We start from the raw sequence: 25,194 nt of genomic DNA, 5'->3' as shown, positions 1-25,194 counted from the left end.
CCGGGTAAAGTTAATGCAGAGAATGAGTGAGCACATCAAGGGGCAGGAGGATTTGGTTTCACCACATTATTGTTAAGACCATATTATCTTTTAAAAGCAGCGCATGAACAATCTTTTTATATATATATGCTGTGTGCGTAGCATATGCTGACAGCTTTTTGCTGATGGACCGCATTGGTTTGTTGTGTAATTTAATATTCTTATTGTAACAGCGAAACCTTTCAGAAGCAGGCATGATCGTATGGGACATGGATGCAGTGGAGGATAAGCTGATGGTCCACAAACTGTGTTGCTGCCCTCAGCTGGTCACAGGTTGAACTTCCTTCACCGTGGAGTGAAACTGATTAGCCAGAGCAGCAACTCATGTCAGATATAAAAGCGTAAAAACACTTGCATGAAAGCTGATAATAAAAAAAGGAGTGCTGCATTCTGTTGTCCTGTCCACCTGTGATGCAGTGGTCATGAGATAACACACGCAGATAAAGTCACTGAAATCTGATTGGCTTTTGACTCAGGAAGTTGTGGTCGCAACGGCTGGGGAGGGGAAAACAAACCCACATCCTTCATACAGGCATATGAGAGATGACACCTTGAGCAGGCTGGTTCTCCCTTCCTTTTACTGGAAACCAGCACATTTCCTAGAAGTTAAGAAATAAGGGTAAATTGCTATTGCTACCTAGTTTGAAACCAGAAGCATCATTGGTATTTATTACGGTCAGTCACGATGATGAGTCAGCCTTCAATTTTGTCTTCAATTCTGTCAAACTACAAATTTCAGAAATCAAACCAATGTCCTTTCACAGCTCAGGAAGAATATTTTGTGGCCTATAAATGAAAACCTTTTTTTTAATTTAGGTCTGATTAATCAATTGAGCTTATAAAATCCTTAAGCCTCATTTTCAGGCTAAATAATAGCTGCAGTGTTTAATCCCTGGTGAGGTGTCCTTTAGCAAGACACCCAATGCCTCCACCAGCCAGTCAGTATAAGGAACATCAGCGGGAAGGTTCAGTAAATAATCCGTACTGCGTTGTTTGTTTGTTTTTCAGGCACCAGCGACCCATATGTGAAATTCAAATTGGATGGGAAAACGTTCTACAAAAGCAAAGTGGTTTATAAAGACCTCAACCCCACGTGGAATGAGACCCTCTCCCTGCCTGTGAAGGATCTGAACCAGAAACTGTACATCAAGGTAACTTTCTATCACGTTTTATGAGTTAAATGCATAACTCTGTGGGAAAAAAAGGTCATTATTTTACCTTGAGAGAGTGTTGGTGTTGTGTTAGTCGGACATAGGAAGAGCTCTGCAGTAAAGGTGTTAGATATGTTACATTTGTCAGAGCTTCTTTTAAGGCTTTTTGCAATGCACAGTGCTTTGGGCGAAATTCCATGGTTGCACCTCAGGTGGTGCAGCCCCAGATCCATGCATGAGAGGGGAAGTCTAATTTGCAGTTGCACGGCATAACTCAAAACATGAATTAACAACTCTCTTACCGAGGATTTTGGTACCACTTCACCTAAAGTCAACTGTTGTTTCAGCCCTCAAGCTGAAACCATGTCATTGTTCAAAAGTTGTGTTGTGATGTTATTATCAGAATCCACACTCTGGTCAGTATCTGCATTCACAGTAACCGCTGTGTGTGATCATGGTGTAAAATCAGTCGTATAATCGGCCCCTCACTGTTACAATGCTTACCTCCACGAGGCTCTCCGTACTAACAGCCTCTTGGCGTTTGGCGGCGACACAGGTATACGACCGCGATCTGACGACTGATGACTTCATGGGCTCCGCCAGTGTCACCCTCAGCGATCTGGAGATTGACAAGTGAGTGGCTCAGTGAGAGCGTGGTGGTCAAACCCTGAGTGAGTGTAGTGTGTGTTGGTAGCAGTTGGAGTGCGCGCTGTTAATGTGTAGCTTCTAAACTGATACTGGATTTCTAAGGCCGATATCGGTATTTGACAGTTGAGCAAATCTGATGACAAATATATCAGCGCACAGTGTAAACAAACGTTTTTGTTTTTTCAAATCATTTGTGACCATGATATGTACTGAGTGGGATATGTCTTATATTTCTGCAATAAGCTATTATCTGCCAATCAGTCACCACAGCCAATTTATCAGTCAAAGCTCAAGTGTAGCAGTTCACTTGGAGTAGTGATGAAAATTAAGGTTGGAGGAAAGTTTTCTCCTTAACTAGGAACAGTGCAGTTGCAGGTTCAACTCTTTCGGTTAGTTACCCCTTAAAACAAAACTGTCACAGATTGCATTATGTCTATGTTTAGTGGCCTTTTCAGTCAAAGATGTAAAACTATCCAGTATTTCACAAGCAAAAAGATTCCAGTGTGTGCTGATACTGAGTATTGCATAAATGGTTAAGGACTGCAGTATGAGTGGTTTCCCACATCTATTTTCACTTAGAAACTTAACTTTTCTTTAAACACTAATTGTAATTTAAAAAAAAATGTCCCACCTTTTCCTCTCCTTCAAAAAAGTCCAGCTCAATTCTTAACCAGCCCATTTGAGCACAATCCACCTCCACATACACTGAATCACCACGTTACTGTGTACAGTACAGATGCACAGTCTAATATGTTTGTTAAGGTTTGTTGACACAGTGTTAGAGAGGTGTTAAATCTGTTAAATCTCAGTCAGTTACTGATCATTTCATTAGCTTGCAATAGAGACATCATCAAAATGACCATCGAGAAACTGCACACGAAGACGTTAGCATTCACTGCACCAGTGCAGCTGCTCAGTGTCCAATAGAAAAAGACTGCTGGTTAGTTTCTTCTCTCCTGCGGCCTCCGTGATCATCTCAGATCCAGAACTCTTTACCTTTAATTGAACCTGAAATTTTTTTTCCCAGGGTCAGCAAGCTGTCTTTGCCCTTGGACGACCCCAACAGCCTGGAGGAGGACATGGGGGTCGTGCTGGTGGACATGAGTCTGTCGCTCAGAGATGGAGACAGCAAAAGAGGCCATGTATGGCAACCTCCCATATGTGTTTACTGCTAGCAGCGGGGATACTTGTCGTCCATTGTATTTATGACACAGTTATGTTTTCACCCTACGTTTCTGTGTCTTTCCTACTAACCACAGTGTCATTTTGTTTTGCACCTAACATGCATGCTCCTGTTGGCAGCGGTGGCCCCAAAAACGAAAACGAAGTATTAGGGTAAGGCGTGATGGAGGGAACACACTGGACAGACATGAAGTAACATTTACTTAGGTTAGCTTTCTACAGATATCTGCCAAACATAGAAGAGATACTTCATTGCATCAGATCTAAAATAATGAATCAGTGTTTACGTTCCATCATGCTCAGGTATGATCTCCCTCAATACAGTTCAAAGTAGCCAAACTAGTCCGGTGAAGCAGACCGGGCGGCTCCTGGTTGAACAACATTTTATTAAGAGTTATTTTGGCAGTTATCTGTACTTGATCTGAATCATGTTTGTCTCTTTGCACAAGAGGGCAGCAAATCACCACATTCTTTTGTAGGAAATACAATCTGACAGATGTATGTGATGTCTTTTGTGATTCTCAGATGAAACATTAGCAGGCATCAGGTATACCTACCTGATACTGAGTAGAACCACTTCTTGACTCCAAAACACAACATACATTTCGCTAACATTAGCCACCATAAGCTACTGGTCATACCATTGAATTTAGCAAGGGTGTGTTTAGTGTTTTGTTTATGAATTTCAATTTTTCATTCTAAGAAGAATGTGTCATTTCCTTAAAGTTAAATAGTGTCACTTTAAAAATTGAAACAATATATTTGTGAGCCTTTTTTAAAGGTTTACATTGTCAGTAGGAACCAATGGGCTTGGGGGTGGAGTGCCACAGACAGACAGACAGACAGACAGACAGACAGACAGGGATGTTGGGAAGTAGACTATTGCCAGCTTTATCCATTAAATGAGTCTTGTCGACTTCTCGCTGATGGTGTTTTCACCCACAGAGCAGCTGCTGAATGCATGCTTTTTTTTTTCTTTTTTTTTTTGCTTATCATGCCATTTTCTGTACACTCTATCCTCTGCAGTGCATGAATCTATGAAAGTGAGTGGGGCAGCTCGATCCACCACACCTGGCATCTTTGCTCATTCCAAGGATCAGTCCGAAAACTTTTGACTGCGTCTGCATGTTTCTAGATTGAGCTGCAGCCACACGATTCCGTGTTTGGAAATTGTTTGCGTTACTGAACAGGTGTACCTAATAAAGTTGCCACTGGCTGCATGCTCCCCTGCTACTTCAGATGCTTGTTGTGCTCTGCTCCACTCTGAGGGCATTCAGTGCGGCCTGTTAATTGAAACAGGATTTTCTGCCTATGCATGTGGCAGAACGTATTTGGACATGATTAATTGAATCTGGGTTAAAGTTATCTCCCCACAGTGCTGTGTCTTCATGTAAGCTCAGCTAATTATCTTAGAACATGGCACCCCATTATATATGGAAGAGAGACGCCGCTCTGCATTGGCGCTACTGCAGGCTTGACTTAATCTCTCAGTGAAATGAACAGTTTAATTCTCTTTTCACTGGAGAAGAGAGATAATGCGGTCTCGTTCCGCTGTCCTCCAAGGGTGCTTGTGCATGTCACCATCTGATTTAAGCTTTATATAGTATAGGTAACCATTTTTAAAGTAGAATCCGCCCTCTGTTCTCTGTACTGGTTTGTGTTTTGTTTCCTTTCTTACCTTTGTTGGAAAACAGACATAATTGGTAAATATGTAAAAAGGAATTTGGTTTGATTGAACTATTAGATATCATGACGTTGCGTGCACGTTTTCTGTTATTGCTCTGAATCCCCTTTTGTCCTCCTTCTCTCCTTTGTTTCTGACCCCAATCCTGCAGTCGGGAGGCTCCTCTCAGAGCTTTCGTCTGTCAGAGACTCTGAGGAAGAGTCAGCTGTGGACTTCTGTTGTGTCAGTGACTCTGGTCAAGGGTCAGGAGCTGCCGCTGGACTCTCAGGGAGGTCAGCTCTTTGTTCGCTTCAGACTGGGAGAGCAGAGATACAAAAGCAAGGTACTGGATGGAGGGCTAATGCTTTTCATCTCCTCCACTCCCCTCCTCCTCTCGAATTGTCCTTATTATTCTTAAACCACCCTCTTCTTGTTTTTCTACTCCCTTCCCTCTGCTGCTTTTCTCTTCTCCTCCTCCAATCCTGAACACATTTCTCCCTCATTTCACCCCTTACTCTCCCTTTCCAAAGTGTAAAATGATGTTAACCTGGTAATGCGTGTGGATATTACATGCAAAATGATTGTGATGTTTTAAATTGATATTTTTAAATCATTTTAATGTATGTATTTATTAGTATTAGGGTATGTTTACCTAGAGATTGGCATTATACATTAGAATGTGTTTTATGCAGCAGGTCTGAGTATATACTTTGTATTTAATTCAGTATTTCACATGTGCCATAACTGATACTGTGTCCAGAGTGACTTATGATTAATACACTGCAAATCTGTGTAAAAGTGCAAATGTTAAGGTCAATCTTAAAGCCATTATAACGGCTCCGATGGGATCACAGATCATGTAAAAGAGAAGTGCTGGAAAAAGCAATGGAATATGATGACAGGGATCTTTGGTGTGTGACGTGAAACGCCCAATCACTGCTCATCGTGGCAGCTGGGTGATGTCTACTTTCTTGTGCTGCTGGCTCTGTGGCTACTGTCACTCGGGGTTATCTCGCTATTCTGCAACATCACCCATTACACATCAAAGCGGAATGCTAATGAGCAGCATTGTTCCTTTTCTTTTTCTTTTCTAATATGCAAGTTCAAAGTGACAGTAATTACTGTTTATGCCTTCATGTGCGATGGAGATTTTCTGATGCTGATTTCTGAAGCTGCTTAACAACAAGACATCCACATTCTAGTCTGCTGGAGAAAAAAAAATCACAAATGTGGTTAAAAAATCCGGACACCCATACAACTGATTGAATTTTCTAAATATTAGCTGTGAAGGTGAACATAAAAGGAAAATGAGGGTATCACCGTTTCCTGGCTCTGTTATCTGAATTTGAGTTTTTGTGAGTACATCTTTTAACGTTTCATGCTCTAACCTCATTTCTGATTCAGAATCACTGCAAAGTGTCCAACCCTCAGTGGAGAGAGAGGTTCACTTTTAACCAGTTCTTTCACGGTCCAGACATCCTGGAGGTGGAGCTCTGGTCCAAGGAAGGACGAAGGACTGAGGAGTGTTTGGGAACGTGAGTCTGCATTGTATGAGTGTGTGTGTGTACTCGCACTGATGATGTGATTCGCCTTGCCGCCAAAAAAAAAAACCCCAAAACACACCTGAACCTTGTGACTGAGTGTGTATGTAGTATGTTGTTTATCTAGTGAACATGCTTGTATGCACAAGTGTATACTTGCTTTTATGCCTGTATGTGTGCATACTATTGTGCGACCATGCATGTCTATTTGTGATGTATGTACATTTTTATGTTTGCATGGCCGCGACTGTACCTACACCCTACACGTGTGTGCCTGCGCGCGTGTACCGTTTGTGAAGGCCTGTGTATGTGTGTGTGTGTGTGTGTGTGTGTGTGTGTGTGTGTGTGTGTGTGTGTGTGTGTGTGTGTGTGTGTGTGTGTGTGTGTGTGTGTGTGTGTGTGTGTGTGTGTGTGTGTGTGCAGGTGTGAAGTTGACCTGTCCAGGGTCCCTTTCGATCAGAGGCAGCTGTGCACCCTCACCCTGGACCAGGGGAGAGGAAGCTTGGTCTTCCTGCTCACACTGAACACATGCAGCGGCGTCTCCATCTCGGACCTCTGTGCTGCACCACTTGACGAACCTCATGAGCAACAGAACCAGCTGAACAACTATGTCAGTACCTGTACTGCTCTAAATATTCTGTCTGCACTGCATGGTTGGATCACTTCACCACCTACATGTTCCAGTTGAAGTCTCAAAATATTTTATAGACACATCACATAAAAGCAGCTGGTGATAGATTGTTCGTTAAGGCGAGTAAAAGCCTTTTGCAATATAAAATATTTTATATATTATATTTATACAATATAAAGTGAACATTCAATCCAAACTTAGTTCATCTGAAGCTGATTTGAAAAAAAATTAAAAAAAGCCTAGATTTAAGGGTTTAAATCTCGAGTCAGTTTTAAGTTATTTAAGTCTCATCTGTTCCTGCGGTACTTTCTGTGTTGGAAGGCCAAGAGATGGCACTCTCTGCCTGGTAATGTGCTGAGAGTCAGCAGCACAGAGTTCTGCTCCATGTGTGTCGAGCTGAATCTTTTGACATCAGCTAGGCGGTCATGTAGTGAGAAGGTCAGTAAGTGTTACCTTAAGACACAGCTGGGGGGCGCGAAAATGAACGACGAAAAGAGACGGCATGATCGCAAGGAGCTAGCATCCCATTACAGTTTGCCTCATGTTATTGCATTGCAAGAAGGAAAGCAGATAGTGTGTCATAGTCATTTCTTGTCTAGTCAAACTTTTTTAGTGTTTTCCAACAACACACTGGAAGCCTGCGAAGCTTGCACTGCTTTTTGGTCTCTCAAATCCCACATGTAACAACTTCCCACAGACTTATTTCAATGCCCTTACAACATTTACTGTCATTACTGAAACTCATTTATTTTGCCAAAGGTGGCAATCTTAGCACAGGTCTGCTGTACGTGCTGTGGATTTATTTCTTTTTTAAATGTGCGAATAATATGGCTGACCTGGCTTGTTTATACACATTTATAGACAACAAATAAACATATTTTCTTTATAATGTAAATATGACATGTAATTAATGTAAAATCCCCAGAAAGACGTGATTCATTTTTGGTGCAAATATTTTGATCTGGGTTTTGGACCCCAGATTATTTTTTCAAGAGTTTCTTAACATTTTTTCCTACCACTGCACTTGGATGAAAAGACAGTCTGGCACATGTATCCCATGATAATCTCTCATTATGTGTATTTTGATGCAGATCCCCCCAAAAAATCTGTTATTTAAATAACGAATTTCGAGGATTGTGCAGAAGGTGCCTGCTGACTGTTTTCTAATTTGAATCCAAACCCTCCTGTCTGCTTCCTGTCCCCACAGAGTCTGAAAAGGTCCCTGAAAAACCTCCGTGATGTTGGGTTCCTTCAAGTCAAAGTCATCAAGGCTGCAGATCTGCTGGCTGCTGATTTAAATGGTTCGTCACACATTTGGATTTAAGTTCTTCCTTTGTTCTGTTGTTACACGAAAGAAGGACGGAGAGAGCCCAGTGTGTGTGAAAGGTTTTTTTTGTCGTGTTCTGCAGGCAAGAGCGATCCCTACTGTGTGTTGGAACTGGGGAACGACAGATTGCAGACCCACACAGTCTACAAGAGCCTCCACCCAGAGTGGAATAAAGTCTTCACGTTGTCAGTTTGAGTCTCTTTTTTCTCAGTAATACCACAGGATGTATGCGGTCTGAACCACGTGTGTTGTATGTTGTATGTTGACAACAAATTGAAAAACTGTGTGTGCTGGTTTGTGAGGAGCGTCTGACCTCCCTGTTTATCCCCGCAGCCCTGTCAAAGACATTCATGATGTTCTGGTGGTGACCATCTTTGATGAGGATGGAGACAAGGCGCCAGACTTCCTTGGAAAAGTTGCCATTCCTCTGCTCTCGGTACACACTACCTCACTAAGAGTCTGTCATGCAGACAATAGACTAATCTATTTACACTCTGTGTCTAAATTAAAGTGAAGAGGGCGATCACACTCCGGTGGCTTGAAGACTTGCTAAGATGTAATCCAGCATGACTGATGGCCAGGTTCACGGCTGAGTTCAGCACCTGATGCCCTTTCTGTCCTGCAGATCCGCAGGGGACAACAGATCGCCTTCCCGCTGAAGAAAGAGGACTTTGGTGGGCTGTCAAAGGGGAGCATCACTCTGGAGCTGGAGGTTATTTTTAACCCCGTGAGTAGAAGTTCAGCCTGCAAAGAGGACAGGAGAGCATGGTGGCTGTGAACGATGGGCCTGATTCTGTCTGCTACTCATTGCTTCATGACTTTTTCTTTTTTCATCAGGTCAGAGCAGGTATAAGAACCTTCCAACCAAGGGAGAGAAGATTCATGGAGGATAATCCCAAATTTTCCAAAAAGGTTTGACACAGCTTTGATTAATTTACTGTAAAATCCAGGTTTAGAGGAATCATCATTTTGCATTGAGTCAAATTTGTAACACACATGGTACATTAGATTTTTATTGTAGTGGTTAATTTTCATCCATTCAGAGCAGCATGCGCTTACATATGAAGGGTAGAAGTGTTTTGCTCATGTGATGAACAGCAGTCTAAAACCTGTTGGTAGGACAAAACGAGGGAATGTGAAGACGTTGGATTTTAGGAAAATGTGATGTTGAACATTTTATATTTTTATTTTACATTTAATAGACCAAACAATGAATTCTTTAATCAAGAAAATGATTGGCAGATGAATCAATAATGAAAATGAACTCCATAACATTAAACGTTACAAGCAGCCAACAGTAAAGAGGGCAAGGGTCAGAGGTCACTGCACTTTTGACAGTATTCCTGTCACGCCTGGATAATTGAAATTTCAATAGAAAAACAGGAGCTAAGAGACAGACAGAAAGAAAGAGAGGGAGAAGACAAGTTGTACAAATGTTACCATGTTTATCATCAATTAGCTCTTTATGAGCTGAACACAAACTATTTTTACTTTGCCTCTCTCTAAAATGCAACAATGGCAAAAGCAAAAGACTTTCCTTTGCCTGAATTAGTTGAATTGAGCTTTAATTGACCCCAACTGTGACTGAGTTCTTGTCCACTGTTCTGCTACATTAGTTTGATATACAGTGTGCAAGACAGGGTGCGAGACAGGGTGCCTGACTGTCTGTACTTCCCACAAAGACTCATTGTTGTCAGACAATACCTCGCTCACTAACGCCAAAATTGGCTTACACACTGAGGACTCAGATGGAAACGTGCAGGTTTTCCTTCTGTTTTCATGTTGAAAGTCTTGGTTGACAAAATCAGGTCAGATTACTGACATTTTTTGCCCCCTGACCACAATGGCTCGTTCCAAAACAGCTACAGTCAGCTACTCTCACTAATTCGCTAGCTGACTGGACGTTTCCTGTTTGGTATGAATTAACTTAAACCTATGCACAGTGAAAACATCATCAAGAGCACTTTAATCCAATTTCAAACATACGGTAACTATTAAAATATTTATGTCTTTTGCATGTTTACAATCTGTATCTTTCAGGTTCTGGCCAGGAACGTGCTGCGCGTTCAGACACTGTACAGGGCCATCAAGTCGACTCTGCAGTACATCAAAAGCTGCTTCCAGTGGGAGAGCGTTCAGAGGAGCCTGCTAGCCTTCCTGGTGAAGTGCTTTAACTGCTTATCAACACACTATCTGCATTTCCCCTCTGTTTTCCCCTCCAAGCTGCGGAAGACAACCGCAGTCTGGCCAGCCCCTACTTGAACTCTCCCAGCGAGAATCTTAATCAATGCGGCGTTGGGCTCAGCAGAAACGCAGGCTTGGCCCCGGCTCTGCGTTGGAGTGGACTCTTTCAGTGTTGCGTGTCTCATGGATGCAGAGTTAAGCCTCAGCTGGAGCGGGCAGAGTCCCAGTGGAGTCGAGATACAGTCTATTTTTGTTCTACTTCCCTGACAACTCATTAACCCTCTGTCCAATCTGTGCTCGGTTTGATTTAGACCCCATTATCCAGACAGAAGTCCAATTAAAAGGCTCGTCAGAGATAAGGCTTATTCTCCATCCTGCCATTGTTGAATACAAGTGTTAAGCAAGTGTGAAGACAGAGGCACAGGAGGAAGCCTCTCAGCCCTTGTCTTTAAACTGCAGAGTGGAGAGGGTGCTGATCTTTTTGACATTATTCTCTCCCAGATCTTGCTCGATTGAAATGGCATACAGCGAGTTGTGCATTAACCATGGAAGTAATCAAGGTCATGGAAAGTTCCTTCTGTTTTTGCGGCTGGCGTCCTGTAGATGGCACTAAAGTTTTGCTCAGCATCCTTGGAGTGTCTTATGAGACTGGCGAAGAGATACTGTACGCCGGCCAATAGTACAGTTTGTTCAATTTGCTGTGAAAATGGGAGCTGCAGCACAGAGCTGTCGTCAGAACAGAAGTCGCTCTTTAGCTTTGAGTCATGCTTTTAGTTTTGTAACTCAGGATCACTCTAGAGACTGTTTAGCCCAAGATGGGGTCAGGGGTCAGAGACTGCTTGCAATGAAAATATTAAAATACATTAAATACCCCCCCCCCCCCCCCCCCCTTTATAAATACAGTTAATTATTTGGGACAATATTGTTGTATTGCCTGACAGTTCAGACGCACACTCTCAAGCACAAATCATACAAGCATGAACAAGAGCAAAACACACACACACACATCCTCCCTCTGCATCTCAGTGTTTGAAAGACAGTACCATCTGTACTCATGCTTTCACAGTAACGCTCCCTGCCTCTTCAAGCCTCAGTGAGAAGGAATAAATGCCTGCTAAATACCTCCGCATGAGAGTAATGAATCAAAGCCTCACTCTACATGACAGGATGGAGTGACGAGCCACCTGCAGCATCTGCAGACTGTCAGTCAGCGCAGTGTACTGTACATGTGCAGGTTATTTTAGTGAGACACTACCCATTGAACTGTAACAGATCACATACTTTTGCCCCTCATTACTTTACTTTATCTAACTAACTTTTCTTTTTTATGACCTGCAATGTTTATTTTGAAATATATCATCAGTATTTGTACAAAAAAAAAAAAAAGCTACAGCCTTTTTTCCAAAGAACTTCCTTAATTTCCCATTCCCACCCGCCCCAAACACAGAAACAAGAGGGGCCACCAAAAATACAAAGTGGCTTGCTTAGAAATAAAGTGAAAAAAAATAAAAATAAATGTTACACATCTATATGGCATTCTTTCATATGCAGCACCTTTTCCCAGCTCTGTCAGCTGGTCCTTTAAAAGGAGCTCCTGAGAATAATCCTTATTGCCAACCCTTCAGTGATTGTGGAAAATCAGACAACACCTCTTAAAGCTAAAAAGATGAACTGATAAGCAATAAAAAGCTCCTTTCCATGTAGGTTTTGCTGCTACTTGATCTGGTACGGCCAGTAGCTTATGTCGGCTAATGTTTGCTCATGTTATGCAAACGGACCTTATGACTCTTTTCCACTTGTGCTACTGTTACACTACATTTTAGCATTTAGCGTTATCCAATAATTGTTATTTGTGGCCACAGTACCTGCTGTTCTTGCGAAGGCTACACAGTCTCGCTTTAAAACAATGAATGGAGTGAATGCTGTCAGTGATTGCTGTGCTCTTGGATTACAGCTCTGCCATTCGAACCCTTCGCCGTGCATTAGTGTGGAAATCCTGCTACATTCTGAAAAAGTGCTACCCTCCAGTTCAGTAGCTCTCCTAACATTAGGTAGCCTTTCATTTTTTTCCCCCTACTCTGATGTGGATTGTATTTCCAGAGCCCCTTTTGCTGTCGAAGACTGTGTAATGCCTCTCAAGCTGAAATGGGCATGCAATTATCACAATCTTTATGAGCCGAGTATACATTTCCACCAAAGCGTGACTTGGCTTTCCCCCCTGTCCCAGCTCTCCCAGTCATTACAAAGTCCCCACTAATAAAACATAACCCTTTCAGTGAGGAACTGGTTTCATCTCCTCTCCCAGGCCCTGTTTTGGCTTGTGATAACACAGACAAGAGTATGCTTGGCTTTTTGCACATTAAAGCCGATGGTGGTAGTGGTGGTGGGGGGGGGGGGGGTCTGCCATCTTTTATGTCAGTCGGTGCCTCAGAGGAGAGTTATGTCTTTACCAGATGTTCACTTCTATTTTTATTAGCATATAAAAACCTGGAAACCCTTCTCCACACCTGGTGGCTCGCTGCCATTTTGGCCGGCGCTGCCTCTCTGACGGGATTATTTTATAGTTCCATTTAGCCGCGCGATTGAGACATCACAAGCCGCGTTTCTTTATCCTCTTATCTATTTTACCTGGGCCACACACAGGTGGAACGTGCATTATGGATGTTAATGACATATTCACACTCGGGTTCCCTGTGGCTGCGGTGAATCAGTTGGCTTTAATGTACACAAGATGAGAGAGGCAGAGCAATTAGATTTATGTGGTTAATGTCAATGCTTATGCAGGGGGTGGAGGGGGAGTCAGTCCAGCTGAGCGGTCGCCCCGCACAGCGTATGCAGAATAACTATACGCAGGAAGCAAGGCTTTGATAGTGGCAGGGTAGCCTTCATCAGCTTGACCAGTGCTTGTGTAATCAATAGCCAATCGGATCAACCTTTAGCTGGCGGGGATTCAGGAGCTATTGAAAATGTCTCTGAATGTGACTTAATGAAGAGCAGCTTGCTTTATCCTCCCACTGCTCTTGTGTCTGACCTCCCTGATGTCTGGCCTCTGTGGCCCCTCCGCCTGCAGGTGTTCATGGTGACGGTGTGGTACTGGGAGTTTTACATGCTGCCCTTCTTCCTGGTCCTCCTCATCATGTGGAACTACCTCCAGATCCGCTCCGGTCGGGTCAGTCAGGACCTGGTGAGTCCAGAGCAGCCTCGACAGCCATCTTCTCCTACCTTCAGCCCAACGTCCTGCTCTTTATTTTCTAGACTAAAGAGCAAACCTCATTTTGTTTTCATAATTAAAAGCTGGTTTGTTTCCATAGCGACCAGCTGCACCTAGCTACGTAATACGTAATAATAAAGTAACACATAATACATAAGCATAGAAAACTCACTGAATAGCCTAATGCAACATGTCATTATATCCTAAGCTAATTTGCACTGCTTGTCCCTTACTAGCACTTACTTCTTTTCTTTCAGTCCGCTTCTAGTTATTGTCCTGGCCTCTTCTCTTCACTGTAATTGGTCTGTTGCCCTCTTCTTGTTGTGAATGGTCAAATTAGAAAAAGTTTTTAGCACTCTGCTCTGAAAAGGTCACAATTCACAGCGCTTTTTTTCCCCCCACTGTGACCACTCTCTCACTTTCTCAGAAAAACAGGCTGTTGTATCTGGCCTGTGCTCAATGTGGACCAGCAGCTGTATTTACTGTATACAGTCATGGTGGTTCAACACAGACTATAGGTTACAGCAAATTACATACACAGAACACTTTTCAGACAACAATGCAGTATATTGTGTTGAGAAGTATGTGCTGATTTACGGCCATGTAGGGCTGCAACTCACGATTATTTTCATTATCAATTCATCAGTCGATTATTTTTTCCATTAATACATTTTTAGACTATACGTTAGACTACAGAATTTTGAAAAATAGTCAATCATTAGATCCCAGAGCCCAAGGTGATTTCTTCCAATTGGTTTGTTTTTTTTTAATCAGAAAAAAAACATTATATTCATATAAAACAATGATAAATGTGTTCAATTATCAAATTACTTGGTGGTTAATTCTGTCAATCAACTACGCTATTAATTGGCTCTGTAACCATATTAATGAATATATCGTATAGGCATTACTACAGAATATTGCACAAATCCATTTAAAATAACAGACATGTGATACTGAAGTAATTTTTCATGCATGACAGAAAAGGGAGAATAAAACTGACACTAAGTTGTGATGAGTTACAGAGTAAATATTAATAACTAAGCAACCAGAGTTAAAGTTTGGGGGAGAAAAGAAAAACTGATCTGCTTCATCAGGACTGTGTGGGTGGTGTTTGATTAAATCTGATCGTAGTACCGGCAACACCAGCAAACAACCTGTCACAAGTGTCATCACATTTTGACTTAAATGTTGCTCGATCCTAATTGGTGCACAGAAAATGCGTGACATCACCATTTTCCCCATGAGCCCACTTCAAACCAGACAAAACGAAAACCATAGAAAATCTCGAATATGAAAAAGACCAAACTTGAAAATAGTGTGTTCGTGTAGATCCCGTCACTCCCAGCAAGAATCAGATTAAGAAAAACGGATTTTCAGGGCCTTTGATTTTGTTGTTACTGACATACTGCAACAAGACGACACATCGGAACAGATTTTTGCCACATCACAATACGTTTTAAACCTGCAATAACTGTTTCAAGCAGTTGCCTATTTACATATCTAGCAGATACAGATGCACAGAGTGACATTATCATTCATTTGTGTTGTGAGTTGTGTTTCTGGCCACCTGGCAAATGTAAATACAATATTCGCTCTCCTTTTAGCTCTGTTTTTGGTGTCAACCAACCTCTGAAAAAACACCTTTAGCTCCACGATGTTCATCAGCTAGTTGCCAACTTTGTCTGTCTGCTGTTTGGTGCTGAGCAGCTCGTTGACAGTGGGGTTTTTCCACTGAAAACAGCTGCCTGCTGTGGCCACAAACAATGCTGTGAGAGTGAACCAAAACAATAAAGCTGTGAGCCAGAAAACCAAAACAGTTGCTGAAAGATGCTAAAACATAGATAAAACATAAAAATAGAGTTTCTATATACAGTATAATACAAATATTGATAACTGCTGCTTCGACATCTTCTAGTATAGTGCTATAATTGTGAGTTGTCTCACCTTCAGTTGCCTTGTGGGGAAAAAAAACAAACCCAACATGGCCGTCAGTCAGCTGTCCTGCAGCGCTGAGTGTTTTCTGAGGCTGACCTCAGGGTCACCGCTGATCCCTGCACTTTGTCAGATGACAACCCCATGAGCACTAGGAGTTAATACAGAGTCCCAGTGTCAAAATGAGGACACTAGAATCTCACCTTTTTTAATACTTTTCTTTTGGTTTTTTTCCAGGACAATATGGATTTGGAGGATGAAGATGAGGACGATGAGAAGGTGTGTGTACCTGTGGTGGCTGGTCGAACATCTGTATTTCTATATGCTGATAAAAAGAAAATAAGTTGGATTTCTTTTTACATGTTGATAAATGTATCTGCGCATGATCTATGAGTTTATGTTGTTAAGCTCTTTATTCAGTACTAAATCTTCTGATGCATTTTGATTCCTGCCAACCACTAAGTTGTATTCTTCTGTAAACTTGTGGTTACCAAAAAGACATTTGGGCTCAATGAAGACCTCACCAACCTGATTCCACATGTCACAACACATTCATATGCTAATAGGGGGGCGGGGGAGAAGGTTCTGCTGCATTTGGGGAAGTCCCTGAGCTTAACACACCATATAATACCATCAATATGGAACTAATGACAGCACTTAGACATGCTATTTCAAAGCTCATTTTGAAAGTCTGTGTGGAAAGTGTTACAATGCTTTTAGGCAATGAAATATGTCAGAGTTTATTGTAGATGTTTTGAATGGCCTGCGTCGGCCTGATGTAAAGTGGTTCTCATTCTGGTTTCAGTGGGAACATGACCCTGAAGTGGTTTAGCGCAGTGAGTAGGTTTGATGGATACTTAAACAGAGGTGAAAGTAAATTGTCTTACATGTGGTTTTTTGAGACAGTCTCTGTGCATCTGGAATATCCCGGGTTTGATCCCCTCTGCAGCTCTTTTCCCAGGCTCATCCCCAACGTCTGGATGGCATTGAGCCAGCAATCCCTCACAGTGTTTCTGAGCAGAAGCTAACATAGATCACATAGTGACGAAGACCACGGCTTTGGCCAGTAAACAGTCCCCTAATAACTACCACTGCCACCCCACCGCCCCACTCTCTTCAGTCCTCTAACCCTCCTTAGGTCTCCCTGTGTTTGATGTGGACATGTAGCCGTGTCTCCGTCTGAAGTCTGGCTCTCACTCCAGAGATCTTCAGAGAGTCTGGTCTCCTCTGTTTACTTTAAAGCCATCCATCCCTCCCGGGATCCGGGACAAGCCTGAGAACCTCGTCTCTTTCATAATGTGAAGTCCAGTCCCGTTCTGAAGAGCTTTCACTTCAAAAGGCCATTTTCAGACTTGCTCTTAAAATATCTGCCTTTGCATTCACATCTTGCAGATGCTCTAATCCAGAGCGCCATTAAATGAGTCAGTTTCAGTGTTATGGATGGGTATTATTTTATTATCTTGTTGGGATCAAACCTGTTTTTATAAGGCTTTTTAGGGCACAGACTAAAATGAAAATATTTATGATATTCACATTTACTGCATCTACTTCAGAATAGCTCTTTTTTAATTAATCAATATAATAAATAATACTTTACCTTTTTATTTACAGGGGTTTAGTTGTTGTTGTTGTTGTTGTTTTTTTCACCTCTTTAACTGGGAAGTATTTTGTTATATATATATATATATATATATATATATATATATATATATATATATAGTATCTCATTTACCAGGGCAGTGTAAACACAGTCTAACACAAAGCCACAAGAGAACACTCACAAAGCAAAATAAACTCTGACCAAACTACATTTAATGTAAAGTAACAAATGTTTTTTTGTTTGTGCTTGCATTAGAGTTTCACCTCCTTTCCAGTCATGTATTTAATCTGTATACTGATCGTACTTTCAAGAGTAAAGAGTCATTTAATGAGCTGCATGTCTGGCAATCTGTCTATATTATAAATAGAACTACCTTTTATTAGATTTGTGAAGGCACAGTCCTTTATTCTTTATTTTTTGAATTTGTGCTTTTGTTATTCTAATACAATTAGCTGCTGAAAATCATCTACTTTCCCCACCAATACACATGAAAGTAGCAAATAATTAATAATAATTTTTTTTTTTATGCTGTAGGAGTCGGAGAGAAGAGGGCTGATGGAGAAAATCCACATGGTCCAAGACACCATCATCACCCTTCAGAACCTGCTGGACGAGATTGCCTGTTTTGGGGAGAGGATTAAAAAGTAGGAATTAAAGACCTGTCGTAAAATTACAGCTCACTGCAGTTGAACATTTATTTGTATTTCAACTAATATTTTAAGGTATTAATTGTCCAGTCCTGTAATTATCCATTATAAAAGAAAGTTACATTTTATCATTACTTCCACAGGTACTTTATTTCTTATACGAGTAATGAGTAAATTCAATTCTTGTTTGTGATCTTCATTTGTCAGCACTTTCAACTGGTCGGTGCCGTTCCTGTCCAGCCTGGCTTTTCTGATCTTTGTCATTGCAACCATCCTTACATACTACATCCCAGTACGCTACATAGTTTTAATATGGGGTGAGTCTCAAACACTGTTTATGTCCGCTGTTTTGTGTTGATGTGTCGGTTTACCTCATCATACCATAGAATCCTTGTCCACTAACTATTCTGAGTTGCAGTCATAGTAAAAATTCTCCTCATTTTTATTTCTTCTATTCCTATTACCCATGAGATATATATACATACTGTTTTTATCTCTTTAATATTAGCTGCTTATAATGATGTATGAAATGAAGTCTTACTGGTTAAGAGTATTATCTGAATGACTAGAGTGTAACATTTTACACCTCTTCCAGCCTATAAAAGTGAAAGGAAAACAAGAAAAAGGGCACCTACGGTAGCACTCCAAGCAATATTTCATTTTATAGTATATTTGGACAGCACGAGTCTCCTCTGCAGGTATTTGCTTGTGTGGAAACAAAGAGCGCAGCCACGAGAGACTACTGTTAATGATATGTTGGTGTGACTTTCTGTTTTAGGCATCAATAAATTCACCAAGAAACTACGGAACCCGTACAGCATTGACAACAATGAAGTGCTTGATTTCCTGTCGAGGGTGCCTTCAGATGTGCAGAAGGTAAGCCCCGCTGGATCAGCCGGCCAGGAAGCCCAAAATCCCAGAGCCCGCTCGCTTTGCATTTTACTAAAACAACTCCCAGGCATTCATCCCTCTTGTCTGTATAATTAGCTTCATCTGTATAATTATGTAGCCCTGTATAATTTCTGTTGTGTTTTGGTCATGATACATCCCTGGTGGAGGTCTGCTGCTTAGCAGCTTTGCAGCGCAGGCTGTTCCCAGGCCGAGGCAGGAGACGCTGCTGCTGGTGTCTCCTGTATGAACCCACCAGCCGCAGCAGGAGCTACAATATCCGTCAGCAACTCACGTCAACCTAAAAGAGCCAGAATAAGTTGGTGAATTTAGCTGGCTTTGTAGAATCATTTACATCACTTTAATAATAAAAGTAACCACACTTTTTCATCACCAAGGTTGCAGGACTTTGCGTTGATGGTCCAAAGTGGCTCCCTCATGTCCCTCAAATATTTTCCTATTTCTTCTCTTCCATTCGTGTTCTGCTGTGCCGACCTCTCTTCTCCCTCTATTCCCTCTCTCCTCCTGTTGTCTCTTTCTTCCTCACCCTCCCTGTCATGGTCCCTCTCTCTCTCTAAGCTGTTTGACCCTGTTTGCCTCCCCCCTCTCCTTCCTCGATGCCCTCGGGCCTCTGGGTTTAGCGACGGTGGCTCTCTGTAGTTTCTCCGCTGACCACTGTTGTTCTGTCTGCACAAAGACTGTGGTCAGTCACTGTGGAAGTACTTCACCACACACTGCCTCAGTGAAAATGTTATTTGTTTTGTAATAGTAATTGAATAAATTACAAGATGAACAAAAAGTAATGCATCAGTGGTAAAAAGACTGAATATATATTTCCTGCAGGTTCAGTACAGTGAGATGAGAGGCAGCAAGAAGAAGAAAATCTCGTAGACTGTAGGAGGAGGACCTGATGCCGCTGTTTGCTTCTTACCTAAAAACTGTTTCCAGAGGATCTGCTGGAGGCCTGCAGAATCTCACCTTTTGTCCGTTTTTGCCGAAAGACCTCTCAACCAAAGACGTCCATACTGAGGACCCTGCAGAGATCACTTTACCACGATTTTATAACCGACCGTGTCTATCTGTGCATTTCTGGAGCAACTTGTAATATTATTTCCAAAGATCATCTGTGTTTTATTGTGTGTACAGTTTATTCTTTAAGATATCGGATCAGAAGCTGCTTTATTTTATATTCCTGGCCCCAGGTTGTGTCCTTCTGAAACCAGCCGATATATCTGTTTGTATTACACTGAATGTACGTGTAACATTTGTGTGTGTACTTTTACACAAGTAATTAAGTCAATTTCATTATGGCCTGCTTTAAAAAGTATGAGGCGTTTTCTTGGAAAATAGTTATATTTTTAAGTGCAAGGTCTTTTAAATATTAATGATGAAATTCAGGTAACATTTGCTCTTCCAAATCGAGCCTTTCATATGTCCATGTACAGCAACATATCCAAAGTTAGAAGCAAACATGATGCACGATGCTCCTTTGTTTCTTTGGAAACGGATAAAGAGCTATGTACATGCAGTGTTGACTGACTAGTGTTACTTCAACGTGACAATATCAGCTGTGTTTTCACATGTAAAGATAAGTGCCTACATTGATTTCCATTCATCCGACACAGAGGCTGCACTGTTCTGTGCTCCATGTTGTGTTTGACTCTTAGCTTGTGAGTGGGATGGGGGCCACATCTGTGCGCGCCTGACTTTATTTATTAATGACGATCATCGATGAAGGCGTGTTGTGTTTCTAACAGCAATAAATGCACACAATCACACAGTTGTATAGTAGCTTTTCTTTGAATTCCCCTGCACGCCGCAGGATTGTGGGCGTCTTAACAGCACATTCTCCGAGCCCCCCCCCCCCCAACAACTCCCACCCCCTTCATTAGGCTTTCATGAAAGCGAGGCGGAGGCTGTGGGAGACCTCGCCGGCACCCCGGGGCTCCCCGCTGTGTTGATGGCCCTTGGGCGTCGCCACGAGCAGGAGGACCTCGGCGACCTCCTCTCAGCTGCTGAGGATGAGGATGCCTGCAGCCAGCAGCCTATCAGGCCCAACAGCCGGACGAACCTCCGGCAGCTACCGGGCTGCGCACCGCTCAGGAGCAGCAGCAGCAGCAGCAGGAGGAGGAGGATTTTAAAAGCAGCCACAAGCAACAACAGCCGCACCAATTTAGGGATCGGAGAGTTGGACTAGTTAAGATGTTGGCGTTCACAGTAATACCCTGGGATTTATGGCTTTTAAGTCGGAGCGCGTGGGCTCCCCGTCAGAAGCCTCTTAAACGAAAAATGAGTGAAATTAGAGGAAAGCTGATCTCATGAAACAATAAGAATCCCATCATTCTGCGTCAAATGCCAGACAAATGGATATGAAAGCATTTGATGGTTGAACTGATGGGATGTCCGTTAACACTGGATTGTTTGGGAAATACATGAAATAACACCTCCTTTGGGGGAAACACACTAAATGTAATTTAATTAAAAAAAAAAAAAAGAAATATATAATATATAATCCATCTTATAAAATATTGTTCAGTTGAGGACGGGCAGACGGTGACCTGTATATCTCTTCATCTAGTTATAATGTTGACTTAGGTATTCAATATTAATAACCCGCTGTCAAGGACACTGGAAGGACATCTCAATCTGACACTTCCAGGCTCCAGCATGAATATGTATAGGCGGCGAGACGCGTCACAATTACCAAGTAAAATCGCGGTTCACACGCGGGGACTAATGCGATGTGGCACGTGCATTCTGATGAGCCACAAATACGGCGGCTGATCGGTCTCAGAAGACTTGTTATAACCCAGCTGTGTGTGTGTGTGTGTGTGTGTGTGTGTGTGTGTGTGTGTGTGTGTGTGTGTGTGTGCAGACAGAGGTGCTGCATTTAAAGCTCTGCAGAGGGTGTGAATGTGCATTATTATCCATTAACAGTCTTTATTAACGCGTTAATAACTACATGCAGCATGGACCCATTGGTGTCTGTGTGTGCGTAGATGGGATGGAGGGGTCTAATGGGCGACATGGTGTTTAACTGGTTCCCAACACAAAACATTGCCAGTGAGCAGCAGGGAGCTGGTGGCTCGCTGTCTGTTTCTCTGACGCTTCACCTTCAAACTCCCCGCTGCTGCAGGAAACTATGGGCAGCGAATTCTAAGTATGATCATATACAAACTGTCGTGAGAAAAAGGCGAAGAGGCCGAAAAGCACAAGTTAACTCTTACAAGCATAGTGGAAGCTGATTGGTTCCAATCCAAACATGGAGCAGTGCAGTCAGGTGTTTACTTGCTTGTCAGGATCCTATCTGTTCCTTCTTTCTGTTTCTAAACATCACCGCTCACATAATGACACTGTTCTGATACTGAGGATCATTATCACTGCGGCTGGCTAGCAACTGCTAATGCGTATTAATAGAGAAGGGTTTTTCCATTCTGCTGGGTTGGGGTGAGAACGATCTACCTTCTTCCCAGCAAGAAAGAACATTTCCCAAGATGTCTGACGATTCGTTTGACTAAAATGTTGTCTGCAGTCCAGTGATCAAGCATTTTGTCGAGAGATTCGATGTCTGACTTCTCACAATTGTCTTATCCTCGTCCAACAATCATTGCTCTCAGTAATGAGCTTGATTCTGACCATGTGGACCCCCCACCACTCCCCATAGTGTTAACAATCCTTCAGGGAGTCTGGGTCCAGGTAAATCACAGGCGCAGTGTGTACCAGCCGGGGCGGCTGCCCAGAGGCTGTGGGGCGACTGTGTCGTCCCGGAGCAGGCCAACATCAAAGCCCTCGATCCAGAGGAGCCGGAGGCCATGAACAGCTGACAGCTCTGATTGACAGAGGAGAGGCACACCGACTTTGTTAGAGACACCAACACACTGACAACTCACTACAACGTTAGAATATCATAATTGTAAAAAATAAACTTATACAAAAGCTGAATAAAATGTTCTGCTGTTTTATCTTAAAGGACGAGGCTGGTAAAATGTATATTTTGGTTATTGTTAACAAATCCCCTGAAAATACCAAAGACGTCTTACAGTACAGAGTCTGTGGCACTCAGCCACGCTTATGCTGTGGGTAAATACACATTTGGTCCTCTAACGCAGTGGTTCCTAACCTTTTTTTGTCAGATATATATCAGATGAACTCGAGTACCCCTTCATCAGCATGTTCTAAACGTGATCATTTGAATATAATAAGCTGGATATTATTTAACTATTGATGATGTAACAGTGGGAATTGTTGCAGTCCATGCAGTTTGGTTAACGGGACAGTTCACCCCAAAGTTAAAAATACATATTTTTCCTCTCACCTGTAGTTATCCATCTAGATCTGCATTCTCTCGAATATAATGGAACTAGATGGCGCTCGGCTTGTGGTGCTCGAAGCGCCAAAAAAATAAATACCATTGGAAAACTCAACAGCAATGTCTCTTTCCAGAAGTCATGACCCTGTTACTCAAGATAATCCACAGACCTTGTTGTGAGCAGTTTCATGCAGGAACTATTTTCTTTCTACCTCGGCTGAGCTGTGACTGTAGCTGGCTCAGTGGTGCTAGGTGAGCTAGCTAATGTTACAGCTCAGCCGAGGAGGACGCCATGTTTACATCCTGCGCTGTCACGAGCACGAGCCTCTCGTCCATGAGTAGATGCAAGCTTCCTTCTGTGCTGTGACACGGGCGTAATTCGGTAGAAAGAAAATACATTTTGGGATGAACTGTTCCTTTAAGTTTGCATCTGTACGACCACTGGAGTGGCTGAAGCTGGACGTTTCAACCATCAGTTACTTTTAACTGACTGTTTTGCACAGTTAATTGCAACACGTGATGTTCAGGTGCTATAGCTGACACTATATGTGAATCTTTCTTAAATCTTATTGCTATTTTGTCAAATAATCTTTCCACGTACCCCCGTGGTGACTGCAGAAGTACCCCGTTGGGTACAGATACCCCTGTTTGGGAACCACTCATCTAGTGACCACGGCAGCAGGACAGTGTATGTAGGACTGATTTGAAATAAACTACAATGTCCACGTTCATGGTAATGATGGAACCCAGTGCAATGGTGTGGCTCACTGATGTGTCTTTAATACTTTTTGGACAACAACAAGTTTTATTACGAACAATATCAAAGGATTCACAGATTCATTGACTTAATCCTAGATACTCCTGTCTGCTTAATAAAGAATTTTATAACAGAAACTTGTTTTCCTGGATAACTTTTATCAGCATTGTTATTGGCAGCCGTAGAGCATGTTGATCCTCATGATGTCCCAGTAGGACATGCCCTGCCTCTGGCCGATCTGGACGTTGGGGTCGGGGATGGGGGTGATGGAGTCCTTCCCGTACTGGATGGAGAAGGCTGTTCTTCCGTAGTGCATGATGGAGGAGTAGTCGTAGGGAGTGTTGAGGTTGTTGGTGGACTGCCTGTAGAAGTTGTAGGCCATCTGCGGGTTGATGTTCTCCCAGTTGATCCTGACGTGGTAGTCGCGGTCGCTCCTGGTCTGTTCGTGCTGGAAGCCCAGAGCGTGGTTGATCTCGTGCAGGACGATGCCGTGGTAGAGGCAGCCCTGCCTGTTGAGAGAGAGCACCTGTCTGCCTCCCTCTCTGCCCAGAGAGGAGAAACATCCGGCTTTGTTCTCGACGCTGATGTAGTCGTACTCGTTCTGACGGGGGACGAAACGGATGCAGGTTCTGCTGTGGTAGACCTTCATGGCGTTGTCAATCTTTTGCCTCTCCCAGCTGCTGAACTCACTGCTCATGACAAAGGGGATAATCACCAAGCCGTTGGAAGCTTTCCTCCACAGGCAGCTCTGGGACCAGCACACCATGGCGTTTCTGGTTTTGGGAGCCAGCAGGTCTCCCTCAAGCAGGATCTCGTCTGTGCCGTTGTTGGAGGTCAGAATCCTGGTGGTGATGTCGACGGTGTCTGGGACTTCTTCTTCTTCTCCACTTCCTTCCTCCTGGAGAGGATGTGCCTGAGAGAGGCCGAGCAGGAGCAGCAGCAGCAGGCTGGCAGAGGGAGTCATCTTCAGGGTCCGTCTGGAGGCTGTGGAGCTTCTGTGGAGAGCTGCTGGGGAGAGACTCCTTGAAGCTTGATGTTTGACTCAGTTCAGTCCAGGCTCTTTATACTCTCCTCTACAGGTGTGTCTGCAGGAGGATTATGGGTTGGGGTCCACACTGCTAGGCCTAAATAAACCACTGAGGGGAGGACTCCACAGACAAACCTACTTTTTAAACATAGAATCTAATCCCACAAAAGTTTCTTTATCCATCTTGTCTACTGTGTGCCCTGTTGCTCCTTAGCTACACAAAGCTCAGCTGGTTTTATTTATCTTTCTTTTACAAATGCCTATTTTAGCAACCTCCACCAAAGTATATATGTTCAAATTTGTGTGACCCAAATACAGTTTCTTCACTCTCTGATGACCTGCGTAATTGAAATCCCCTGCGCGTCTTTTTATGACAAGCTGTTGAAGTTGTAGCAAAGCTGCGTGTCCCTCTGTGAGGATGATAGACGGCCTATTGAAACTCTTGCATATGTAG

General features: G+C 42.7%; 2 protein-coding genes across 2 annotated transcripts in view; one reads left to right on the top strand and one right to left on the bottom strand.

Annotated features, from left to right (window-relative positions):
• The window catches only part of LOC139291134 (multiple C2 and transmembrane domain-containing protein 2-like), a 33,269-nt gene extending 12,846 nt beyond the window's left edge, over positions 1-20,423 (top strand). Inside the window, exons 5-23 of the mRNA XM_070913105.1 lie at positions 1,048-1,190; positions 1,747-1,823; positions 2,866-2,980; positions 3,141-3,173; positions 4,856-5,026; positions 6,088-6,218; positions 6,648-6,834; positions 8,063-8,156; positions 8,265-8,367; positions 8,516-8,618; positions 8,808-8,909; positions 9,020-9,094; positions 10,223-10,342; positions 13,437-13,550; positions 15,750-15,791; positions 17,647-17,756; positions 17,967-18,076; positions 18,538-18,635; positions 19,491-20,423. Of these exons, the coding sequence (XP_070769206.1) occupies positions 1,048-1,190; positions 1,747-1,823; positions 2,866-2,980; positions 3,141-3,173; positions 4,856-5,026; positions 6,088-6,218; positions 6,648-6,834; positions 8,063-8,156; positions 8,265-8,367; positions 8,516-8,618; positions 8,808-8,909; positions 9,020-9,094; positions 10,223-10,342; positions 13,437-13,550; positions 15,750-15,791; positions 17,647-17,756; positions 17,967-18,076; positions 18,538-18,635; positions 19,491-19,538 (1,976 nt within the window). The 3' untranslated portion in view covers positions 19,539-20,423. The remainder of the gene's footprint in view (positions 1-1,047; positions 1,191-1,746; positions 1,824-2,865; positions 2,981-3,140; positions 3,174-4,855; positions 5,027-6,087; positions 6,219-6,647; positions 6,835-8,062; positions 8,157-8,264; positions 8,368-8,515; positions 8,619-8,807; positions 8,910-9,019; positions 9,095-10,222; positions 10,343-13,436; positions 13,551-15,749; positions 15,792-17,646; positions 17,757-17,966; positions 18,077-18,537; positions 18,636-19,490) is intronic.
• A 3,459-nt stretch (positions 20,424-23,882) lies between these two features.
• Positions 23,883-24,677, bottom strand: LOC139289642 (high choriolytic enzyme 1-like). Its single transcript, XM_070911244.1, has one exon. It carries the CDS (start codon positions 24,675-24,677, stop codon positions 23,883-23,885), a length of 795 nt encoding a protein of 264 aa, XP_070767345.1.
• Positions 24,678-25,194: the final 517 nt, after the last annotated feature.

The sequence above is a fragment of the Enoplosus armatus genome, chromosome 1, assembly GCF_043641665.1.
Source record: "Enoplosus armatus isolate fEnoArm2 chromosome 1, fEnoArm2.hap1, whole genome shotgun sequence".
NCBI classification, from domain to species: domain Eukaryota; kingdom Metazoa; phylum Chordata; class Actinopteri; order Centrarchiformes; family Enoplosidae; genus Enoplosus; species Enoplosus armatus.
This window is presented reverse-complemented; position numbering and strand designations above follow the sequence as displayed.